This window comes from Oryctolagus cuniculus, chromosome 12, assembly GCF_964237555.1.
Source record: "Oryctolagus cuniculus chromosome 12, mOryCun1.1, whole genome shotgun sequence".
Classification (NCBI taxonomy): domain Eukaryota; kingdom Metazoa; phylum Chordata; class Mammalia; order Lagomorpha; family Leporidae; genus Oryctolagus; species Oryctolagus cuniculus.
This window is the reverse complement of record NC_091443.1, coordinates 72,295,978-72,308,438: the sequence shown is the minus strand read 5'-3', so window position 1 is coordinate 72,308,438 and position 12,461 is coordinate 72,295,978. Positions and strand designations below refer to the sequence as shown.

At 33.5% G+C, this 12,461-nt stretch overlaps 1 protein-coding gene across 3 annotated transcripts in view; it reads left to right on the top strand.

The window, feature by feature from the left end:
- Window positions 1–12,461, top strand: part of FAM227B (family with sequence similarity 227 member B) — a 261,271-nt gene that overhangs the window by 78,707 nt on the left and 170,103 nt on the right. For all 3 annotated transcript variants that reach the window (XM_070054161.1, XM_070054159.1, XM_070054160.1), the window contains one exon: window positions 7,540–7,677. In XM_070054161.1, coding sequence (XP_069910262.1) covers window positions 7,540–7,677 — 138 coding nt within the window. The remainder of the gene's footprint in view (window positions 1–7,539; window positions 7,678–12,461) is intronic.

Sequence of the window (12,461 nt, the reverse complement as noted above, 5' to 3'; positions counted from 1 at the left end):
AAAATACAGACAAACATCTAAAAGTATAATTGAAAATCTCTAGAGAAGAGAGAAAAGAGTGGATAGAAAAAATATTTGAGGAGTTAATGTCTGAGATTTTTCAAAATGTAAAAAAATACTTTTTAATAAATTGTCTGAATAACTGGTTATCATATGTTTAAGTATAAGCAATTATTTAAACCTTACACTATGCAAAAATTAACTGAAATGGATTATGGATCTAAGTGTAAAATCTAAAACTGTAAAACTTCTAGAAGAAAGCATAGAAAGACAGTTTGTGTAAGTTTACGTTAAGCATAGATTCTTAAATAGAACATGAAAAAGAGAAGTCTTGATAGATTTTACTTCATCAAAATTAAGTTCTTGCACTACTCAGAAGACATTGTTAATAAAATGAAAAGATAAGCTGCAACCTCAAAGAAACTGACTTATCATCTATGATAAAACATTTTATCTGGATATATAAAGAACTCAAAATTCAGTGAAAAAAATCAAACTTCTCAACTTTAAAATAGGCAAAACATTTGAAAAGGAAAATAGGCAAAACATTTGAAAAGGAAATTTACCAAAGAATGTATGTGAATCTAAAAGTAAAATTTCAAATTATTGGCATGACTGTACTAATTCAGGAATAAATAGACAACTGTCATAGTAATTGATAGAATAAACAAGCAAAACACAAATAAAAAACAAAACATAAAGGATTTATACAACATGGTTAAAAAGGGTGAAACAACATTTACATATAGAATACTGCAATTGAACAATACACATTACTTTCAAACACATAATGTTCATAAAATTCTCCATATATTTTGCCCAAAATCAAATATTGCAACTTTTTAAAGAGTTTAAATCACACAAAGCGTGTTGATTCATTGAATGCAATGATATGTTAGGAACTATGATCCAGAAAAGTAGAGAGAATTGTTTCATGTGTGTGAAAAATAAAGTGCCTAAATAACTCAATGATCAAAGAATAAATAATAATGGAAATTTTTAAAAATGGTTTTGAGCTGACAAGAAAAAAGTACTGTGTATAAATTTATATATATATATATATATATATATATAACAATTAAAATAATTCTTAGAGTATTTTGTGGTCCTTAATGCAATTGTTTAAAGAAATATAAATTGAAGATCAGTGGTCTAGGCACCCATCCCCGATGGGAGAAACTGATCTTTCAGCCATTTCATTTTTTTCAGTCTCCAAAAAGAGAAAACAGAAAAGGTATGGACAGAAATAATCAAAAACTTTATAACTTCTGAGAAGAGTTTTGTTTCCAGTTTGAAGGGGATTATCTAGTGTTTAGGACAAGGGATTAAAATATGTGTGCATTATTTTAAATTCTCACAATCCTTAGACAGAACATGCTACAAGCTTCTAGAGAACAGACAGCACAAGAAAGATAGTATCATCCCTCTTATCAGCAACTCTTAATGTAAAAAGACATATTACGATCATTAAGTAAACTGAAAATAGATTCTTCTAAAAATTAAGAGTGGGAATAGGAGAGGGAGAAGGAAGAAGGGTTAGGGTGAGGGCAGGAGGAAAGAGGGGGTGGGAAGCATCACTGTTTCTCAATCTGTATTTATGAAATGCATGGAACTTTTATAATTTAAATCTTTTTAAAAAGCTAGAAGACAGTGGAAGGATGTTTTAAAAATTCTGACATCTGAGTGTATGTAGAAACAATTTGTATAGTAAAGGGGTAGTTGGGAACTAAGTTAATTATGAGTACATAGAAAATAAGTAAAGAAAAATATCAGTTATTAACTTCAGAGAAAAAAATTTTCCCAAGAAACTAATTATAGTAAACCATGTAACTCAGTTGTAAATAAAATTTTACATAGTTATAATAATGTAAATGTTTTTATTCATCCAATAAAAAAATGTAACATTTTGGATATTATGTAAAGGCTGAAAAATGAATTATATGTGGTAATTTGAGGATGGGAAAGTTAAAGACTATTAAGTAATTATCTCCCCTCATTGGAAGTTCATAGATAATGCCTGAAATTAAGACATCAAGAAGTAGCAACATTGTCCTGTTTCTGGTATGATATGAATACCAAAAAAGTTGTTGATATGGATTGGAGATGTGTGAGGAACTATTGGGATTTTGAAATATATAACTCTATATGCTTGAAAATATTTTCTCAAATAAAAAAAGAAGCTTAAGTTCCTGTGTATGCAAGCTACCTAGTAATTGCAAAATTATTTGGAAAATCAACTCTTTTTATTTCTTATGCCATTTATTTCTAAACCCTGTCTGGTAAAAATTTTCTAGGAAATATTTGACTAGATCTTACTGAAGTTTAATATTTAAAACTTATCAAAGCTAAAGATAAGGAGATACTTCACTTAAGTATTATCTTTCTATTTTAAGGCCATTCTTTGAAACAATCCATCTTAAGTGATCAATTTTTTAAAAAGATTTATTTATTTTTATTTGAAAGGCAAAGTTCCAGGGAGGCAGAGGGAGAGTAAGAGGCAGAGAGAGAGGTATTCCATTTTCCATTGGCTGGTTCACTCCCCAGATGGCTGCTACAGCTTGAGTACTGCAGATCAGAAGCCAGGAGTCAGGCGTGGGCCGAAGGACTTGGGCCATCTTCCTCTGCTTTCTCAGGCACATTAGCAGGGAGCTGGATTGGAAGTGAAGCAGCTGGGACTCGAACCTGCACTCATGTGGGATGCCAGCACTGCAGGTGGTGGCTTTACCCACTACACGCACTGGTCCCTCAATTTTTTATTTGTATTTAATGTTAGGATTACTAATTATTATTATTAATTATATATTAGTAGTTAATTGGGGAAAGAAAAAAAGATCAACTGACTTATATTAAGTGATTATTAAATTCATACCTACCTCAAGAGCAGACAGGAACTAGGTTAAATTAAATTTTGTATCCATTGTGGTTCATTGAGTGAACCTCTGTGTTTAACTGTATCTATACATCAGGACTAAATATGGTTCATATGTAAAATGGCATGGTTGATCAACAAGAGAGTATTATTAAAACTATTAAAACTAGAGTATTATCAACACTAGAATGTATAGTATTAGCTTTTCATTTTCTGTATTTTGATACCTTGACATCTGGGGCCTTACTGATTTTAGGAGGAATCCTCTTCTGACAATGACATGAGCAGCCCTTGGCTAGACTATTGAGGAACAACTTACTATTTTGTTCCTTTAGTATTTTTGTTGTTGTTGTTGTTGTTGCTCGATTTGCTCTACACAAGACCACTGGCTGAACTCTGCAATCAATGCACAACCATTCTTAAGCATTTAAAAATTAACAGAAAATTGATCTCTGTGGAACATAGGGGTGGGAATAAGAGAGGGAGGAGATATATAGGACGGCATATACTCACTCAGACCTACCTCCAATGGTGGAACTGGAAATGTGCCAGGGGATTTCAACTCAGCCTTACCAAGGAGGCAAGTACCATTGCCAGCACACTTGGTAAAGTGACAAATATAAATACACAACTGGTCAAAAAGATAGGGTAAGTGGCAAAGAGATTACACAAATAAGACCAGTGTAAGCAAATAATGAAAGATAGAATCAAAAGGGAGAGAATGATCCTGCGGGGGAAGCAGAACACACAGCAGACTCATAGAATGGCAAATGCCCAAAACAGCACTCCTGCCTCAGAATCAACCCTTGGTACATTCGGATCTGACTAAAAGGTCCATGAGAGTCTCACAGGCATGGAAAGCCATGACACGGTGGCAAAAAACAATCTAAATGAAGGATCCTGGTGAACAACACCCCAGCAGAAGGATCAGGCCATCAAGGAGAGAGGCGCCTTTCTCTGAAGGGAGGAAGGAACCTCCACTGTGATACGGCCTTGACTAAACAAATTCAGAGTTCTGAACTCAAGGGGCTTCCATAGCCTAGACAGCTCATAGCAAGAGTCTTGGGTGATTGCTGACATCATAAATAAGAGTGCCAATTGTTAAATCAACAACGGGAGTCACTGGGTTCATGCTCCCCACACAGGATCTCTGTCCTTAATGTGTTTAACTATGAAACTCAAAAACAACACTACTAGTTGAACAATACCCTATACCTGGTTCGGTTGTGTGAGTGCAACCTCTTGAAATCCCTGCTTAGTATATACTAAGTTGATCTTCAACATATGAAGGTAATTGAAAATGAAACGTGATGAAGGGCGGGATGGGAGAGGGAGTGGGTGAGGGGAGGGCTACGGGAGGGAGGGAGGTCGGGGGGGAAGCCACAACAATACAAAAGTTGCATTTTATATTCTACTTAAAACTATTGGTTGAACTCTGTAATTAATACACAATTACTCTTAGGTGTTTAATTAATGCTATAACTAGTACTCAAATAGTATTTTACACTTTGTGTTTCAGTGTGGGAGCAAAATGTGGAAATCTTTACTTAACATACGCTAAATTGATCTTCTGTATATAAAGATAATTGAAAATTAATCATGATGTGAAGAGGAAGGGGAGAGGGAGTGGGAGAGGGGAGCGTTGTGGGTGGGAGGGAAGATACGGGGGGGGAGGAGGCTATTGTGGTCCTTAAGCTGTACTTTGGAAATTTATGCTCATTAAATAAAAAACAAACAAACAAACAAAACAAAAAAAAACACAACACATAAATCAATGCGATAGAATAGAGAACATAGAAATTAAACCATGTACATAGAGTCAATTGATTTGTGACGGAGGTGCCACAAATATACATTGAGGAAAGGAATCTCTTCAATGAATGATGCTAACAAAACATACATAGAAAATTGTTATTAGAAACCTACCTCTCACCATGTAGAAAAATCAATTTTCAATGGATCAAAATCTAAATGTAAAGTCTGAATTGATATTACTAGAAAAAAACATAGGGAAAACACTTCAAGATATTGCTAATAAAAGACAAAGTACGAAAGTTGAAAAAAATAAATAAATATATTGAAATGTAACCTAATTACTTTGGGAGAAAAATATATTTTCATTACAAAAAGCCTTAACCATTCATTTTAGATAGATCAATATGTAGAAAGATGATAGGTTGATGATAGATAGATGATAGATGATAGATGCAAGGAACTGTGACTGGGTGGGATAAACTCAATGGGAAAAGCCAGTGCATACAGCTGTGCAAAGTTAGTCTCCCATAGATTCTGTTGTTGCACCTCAAGTGTCACTTTTGATTGGAAAAATGTGCTATCTTATAGGAGTTTTTTAAAGTACTGTAAAAGGCAACAAACACATCACATTGCATAATTATTGACATATGTCTCACACTCAATAAACAACATTTTAATTATTTTAAGACTTACTATATTGGGACCAGCGCTGTGGCATAGCAGGTAAAGTTGCTGTCTGCAGTGCTCGCATCCCATATGGGCGCTGGTTCAAGACCCAGTTGCTCCACTTCCAATCCAGCTCTCTGCTATGGCCTGGGAAAGCAGTAGAAGATGGCCCAAATCCTTGGGCCCCTACACCCACATGGGAGACCCAGAAGAAGCTCCTAGCTCCTGGCTTCAGATCAGTGCAGCTCCGGCTGTTGCAGCCAATTTGTTGGGAGTGAACCAACAAATGGAAGACCTCTCTCTCTCTTTCTGCCTCTCCTTCTATATGTAACTCTTTCAAATAAATAAATAAATCTTTAAAAAAAAAAAGAAGGAATCCTCTTCTTAGGATTAATAAAATAGTAAAGATAGTAAACAACTTGCCAGTAAACATGCTTCCCAAATACAAACCAACCAATCCAAATCTGATGACACTTCCTTTACCAGGCTCTCCCAGCTCTAGCCACTAACCACCTGCCATAATCATCCCTGATGAGATAACACACAAGTAGGGATAACCCCTATGACCTAGAGTCCACTGAAATTATTCAAATGAGCTGGTTATAAGCTTGCTTATTTTTCCATGCTCATTCCTCCTAGGAAACCCTATAAAAGCTCTTGCCCATAGTTTCATCCTCTTCCTCCTGACTGACCCCAGTGTTTCCTAAGATGTCTCCCTGTGGTGTGAAATGCTCCTTCTCTTGAGTATTTTGAAAAATAAACCATCTTTTAAAAATATTCTCTCATATATATATATATACATATATATATATATATTTCCACATATGAGAAAAAAATGTAATGTTAGTCTATCTGTGCCTGGATTATTTCACTTACCATGATGATCTCCAATTCTACTTTGTTGCAAATGTCAGAATTTTATTCATTTTAATGGCTGTGTAATATTGAATCAGGTATACATACCATATTTTCATTATCCAGTCATCAGTTGATGGATATCTAGGTTGATAACATATCTTTGCTATTGTAAATTAGGCAGCTATAAACATGGAAGTGCAGGAATCTTTTTCATATACTGATTTCATTTTCTTTGAATATGTTCCCAGAAGTGAGATGTATGGGTCATATGCTAGGTCCATTTTTAGTTTTTTGATGAATCTGGTACTGATTTCTATAATGATTTCACTAATTTTAATCCCACCAAAATTGTATTAGGATACTTTTCTCCATGATCTTGTGAGAATTGATTTTTAAAAATTTTTTGGATAATAGCTTTCTAACTAGAGTTTGATATACTTCATTGTGATTTTTATTAGCATTTCCCTTATGGCTAGTGATCCTGAGCATTTTTTCATGTGTCTGCTGGCCATTTCTATGTCTTCTTTTGAAAATATCTACTCATATTATTTGCTCACCTATTAACTGGATTATTTTGTTGTTGTTGAGTTTCTTGAGCTCTTTATATATTCTGGATATAAATCCTTCATCAAATGCATGATTTACAAATATTTTCCCTCACATGTTAGTCACTGTTAGTTGTATTTTAACTTTGTTAATAATTTCTTTTGCTGTGCAGAAGCTTCTTAGCTTGATATAATCTTATGCATCTATTTTTGCTTTTATATACTATGTTCCATGGTCCTTCCCAGAATAAACCATCATTTCAGTGTCAGTCAGCGGATCTGTTAACTTTACTATATTTCAAATTTTCTATTGCTATAAAATATTTCAAGACATAAGCCATCTTCCAATAAGAATTCTAGAGAATCAAATTGAAGGCTTCTATATAGTTTATCTAGTGAATTCATGCTAAATAGGTGGTAATTTATCTAAAAACACTTAGGAAATTCTAATTTGATAAACTAATGTATCAAATAATCCTCACTACTCTCAACTGAGAAAATATTGACAATATTCTTGAGTATGTCAATATATAGAAACAGTGATAATAACATTAATTAATATTTGTGTGTGGCTTTTCTTTTACTGAACACTTTAAAATATATTTTAATAAAATCTCAGGACAAATATATGAAGACTAGAAAGGATTTTACTTTTCTCTTTTTAATTGTTGAAAATGCACATGTTTAGAATGGTTAAAGGACATCTTGAACCCTACACAACGTGAAAAGAACAAGTAGAAATTTTTGTCCTTAGGTTTAAATGTATAATAGTATAAAATGCTTTGACCAATTAAAAGGTATTTTCAAAATTGTAATTCCTTTGCCTAATGTTCTTTTTATATTAAGGTTTAAAACCTCAAAGAGGCTTTTGGACCCATTGGAAACTGAGAGAACTTTCCACAACAACCATACATGGTAGCAAGAAAGCACCTACAAAATCAATAAAGCAAAGGATCATAAGCAGTCAAGAATCTATGTCACCTGGTAAGTAAATTTTTTAAACTTATTATTGTAATACTCAAAATCAAACATATCAGGTTATTAATATTCTGAATTTTCTAGTAATTTGTTTTTGAAGGCCTTGAAATAACATTTGACTTATAGATTAGTGTTGTAGTGATACATGCTTAATTCCTTTCCTCATTTCTGAATATATATTATATTTCTGCACCAACACCAAGATCCTCAGTTACTGTACATTAATTAGCTTTATGAGGCAAGTTTTTTTTTTTTTGGTCATACTGTATCTCCAGTGCCAAATGTAGGTCTGATAGTCAGACCTCCTTTCTGGCAAATTAAATTAAAATCTAGGCTCATCATTTATTTGAAGCTCCTTTAATGATTTCAGCATGCAGGCAAAGTTAAAAAACATTAGTGTAGACGGAAATATCTTTCTAGGGAAGAGGAAGGATTAATGTACTCAATCTAATAATCTGAAAGGTGGTCTGATTTGAAAATGATTTTATCAGTTAAGCACTGTTCCTACTATGTGTGCACTGTGAATTTAAGTAATTACTTTTTGAGCTGTGGGTTTCCCCACTTTTATCACCATAGATACCATCCTAAATGATTTCTATCTGTCAGTAACTGTTAGAAAATGCTTGTTTGCTAATGTCACCCTTAATAGTTTTTCTAGATCTTCATGTATATGTATTTGTTGTTTGGAGATCTTTTCTAAGAATTTGAAATGGCAAGAGAAGTAGTATGATATCTTGACCTAGTTTTACAGATCTATTTTTACTTAACACCTTCATATGTGAATAATTTGACTGAAGACAAAATCAAGCAGTTTGGAAGAATGATCTGTTTTGCTTTGTATAATGTTATAATGTTAACTTGCAGAAAAGTGATAAAAATAGCCTAAAGAATTCTCATCAATCCTTTTCCCAGCAGTTATTTACATTTTGCCAGTTTATCATTCTCTCTATGCTTTTTCAGATAAGAACTTTTAAAACCATAAATTTCTCTGTGTATCATTTTAATCATACTCTACAAATTTAGATATGTTGTTTTATTATTTAACCTAAGATGTTTTCTAATTTCCCATTGTAATTTATTTTTACTTTGACCTCTGTTATTCAGAAAGTTATTGTTAATTTCTAAGTACCTGTGCTTTTCTAGATAGCTTATAATTACTCATTTCTAATTTAAAAACTATAGTAATCTGAGAAAATGCTCTGCACAATCTTTTGCAATGTTTTCAGACTTGTTGTTTAGTGTAATACATGGTCTGTCTTGTGTACATTCCATGTACACTGGGAAAGAGTATACACTTTATGAATCTCAATTAGTTCAAAAAGTTAATAGTGTTATCACAATCTCCCGTATCAGAGATCAGCCAACTGTAGCCTGTAGATCAAATCTGGCCTGTAACATGTTTCTACATATATCTGTAATTTTTAAGCTTTATAAAAAACAAAACAAATGCTTTTTCTTTTCAAATCTCCCAACTATTTTTATTTGGGTGTTTGTCTTCTTCTTATTGAGTTATAAGAATACGTCATATTTCCTAGATACAGGTCCTTTATTAGATTTTTAAAAATTTCCCCTCCCTCAATCTGTGGCTTGCCTTTCCATTTCATAAAAGTGTCATTTGACACCTAGAACATAATGTGTTCGCGTGGTTTGTATTAACTTCGGATAAAGAGTCAAAGATCATCCTCTGAAGATTTGCAGAATGCTCTCATTGTACATCTCTGTCTTCTAGAGTACACTCACGTGTGAATTTTAGATTGCTTCAGACTTCCTGAATGCTCAACTTTAGTTTCTCAATTCAGTGAGCCCACTGTGTTCTATTTAGATTTACACCTTTTGCAGCATACATTGAAAATTCTTTACACACAAAACCTGGGACAAGTGAAGGGCTCTTTCATTTGTTTCTCTTCTCTTGGAGATCACTATCTGTGTAGTCTGTTATCCAAATTATGAAAATCATTGTGTCATATATTTTGTCCAGTGTTTGTTTGTTTCATACAGGACAGTAAAAGAAACCCCCATTATTACATCATAGATAAAAGTGGAAATGATTATACGAATTTTTAAAAGATGAAGAGAAAACTTAAACTTCTGTATTTATTCACATATTTATGCTTTCTGATTTTTTTTTATTCCTCGCTGTATATCTGAGTTTCCATCTATCATTTCTGTTCAGCCTGAAAAACTTCCTTTTTTATAAACTAGGAAACTAAAATATAAGATTAAGTAACTTATCCAAGGTCATATAACTCTTAAGTGCTGGAATAAGAATTCAAATACAGGATATTTTGATCTTGAAGTCTGAATGAACTGTTAACTTCACATAGTGTTTCTCAGTCATTTGATTTTACAGGCTTGTTAATACAGTGAGGTTTAAAATTATCATTATGGGTTAAGTGTTGTAATTTATGGGAGTTACCATAGCTGTAATCCTTCACTTATGAAAAACATGAATGAATTTTTAAAAAATGTTGGAAGAAGGGCCAAAAAAATAGTAGAAGTGTTGGAAGGCTTGAGGACATCACTTGTTTCCAAAGTTAGTATATGGACTCCTTTCGAAACAGCAAGCAATTGTTTGGGGAATGAAAAATGAACCCTGTGGGGCCAAAGTAGTACAAAAACAATGATAGCAAAGGGCTCGAATTCTTAAATCTCTTGAAGAAACAGAGCCTTTGTTGGAAACCATATATCAACTAATTACCACTGTTTTTAGAGGGGATCTAAAAGGACAGCTTTACCATTTCAAAAGGGCAAGCAGTACTTTAAAAGTATTTTTTAAGTTTCTACTTAGTTTGTAACTACCAGAAAATCTGGGTGAAGCAGACATTTATTCAAATATACATTTCCTTATTTGAACTTAGACTTTCATATTTCTCCAGATCCCTAGCCTACTTTTTATGCTGTCTTCTGAGTTTTCATATTAGTTAGTAGTCAGTGAGTACTTCTCTTCCACACAATGATTCAGGGCTTCAGGCTGCATCCATGTGTGGATTTACCATCCTATGCAGAGCTCCACAGTAATTAGAATATATCTATATCAAGAGACTAAAAGGAGGAATAAGCATACACTCTTAAAAAAGACTTTGTTCCAATCACAGAGTATTACCAAGAATAAGTCATGGCTATACTGAGGTGTAAGGTATTGTGGCAAGTAAGATTTCTGACTGGAAAGTTGCTACATAGTGACAGCTCTATACTGTGGAAAAGGGAGCACAAAATTTAGAGAAGCAGCTCATCTCTCTACTACAGGCAATCAGTTAAATAGTGCAGTTATCCTTACTTAACAGAGAGCTTTTGTTATGATCAATAATGAAAGTTTAGCTTCAAAGCAAAACATTGTGAAGAAACTGTATCCATCACCATGATCTAGAAAGTTTTCAATATTTAAAATACTTTCCTGATGAGATTACTGGTTGTATTACTGAACATGACTTTTTGATTATATAAAGAAGTGTGTGAATACTTAGAATATCCATATAACTCACTGAACCAGTTTTTTCTAAATGACCCTACATTATATTTTAAAAAAATCATACCTGCTTTTTCAAGTGTGAAATCTCAATGGATTTTAATGTAACACAGTACAGTGCTGATTCCAGATTCCACATTGCAACATACTATTATGAAACTACAACTTTAGAAGGGCATTTTTTACCTAGAAGTTCAGACTCTACTTGGATTGCTCACATCCCATATTGGAGTGACTGGGTTGAGGTTCTGACTCCATTCCCAGTTCCAGCTTCCTGTTAATTTGCATGCTGGTAGGCAGCAGGTAATAGCTTAAGTGTTTGGGCCCCTGACACCCATGTGGAAGAACTGGATTGACTTCCTGGCTGCTGGCTTCAGCACCCAGCTTTGGCCTTGCCCAGCTCCAGCTCTTCAGGGTATTTGAGACAACCAGCAGATGAGAGTAGGCAAGTGTGCTCTTTCTCTTTTTCTCTCTTTCTCTCTCTCTGCCTTTCAAATAAATAAACAAAAAATGTTTTTAAAACTACAAATTATCAAGTTTTGGTATAGTACCAAAGAATAATCACAATTATATGGAAAGGCTTTCAGAATATTCCTCCTTCTAACCTACTGTATGAGCTGTTTTTTATTTATGTACTTCAAAGTTTTTTTTCATAAAGTATAAGTATAGATGTTTTTGCTGTTTTTTAAAATTAATATAAAGAGAACAGATGTCATGTATCTCAAATACAATTCCAAGAAGACAACCATCCTTTTTCCTTCCTTCCCTCCCTCAATCCTTCCTCCTTTCTTTCCATTTTATTCCTCTGTTTTTACAATAACACACCCTCAGTCCACTCCACAATGTTAGGCTCAATGCACTAATCAAAAAGTAGAAAGACTACTGTTCCACAGGAATACAGTCAAGGACAATAAACAACAAGCAAATCACAAGGTGTCAGTTTCACTCCCATACATTGTTTTGGCTTTGTATTCTATATTAAGTACCACAGATCAGATAAAACAAATAATACTTGTCTTTTGAGGACTGGCTAATTTCACCAAGCATAATCATTTCCAGTCATGTCCATTTTGTTTCAAAAGACGTGATTTCATTGTTTTTTATGGCTGAGTAGTATTCCATTGTATATACGGAATCGTACATTTTCTTTACCCAGTCATCAGTTTATGGACATCTAGATTGATTCCATATCTGACCTATTAGCTATTGAGCTGCTGTAAAGATGGGGGATACAAATAATTCTTTCATATGCTGATTTCATTTCCTTTGGGTATCCCAGGAGTGGGATGGCTAAGTCATATTTTATATCTATTTTCAGATTTCT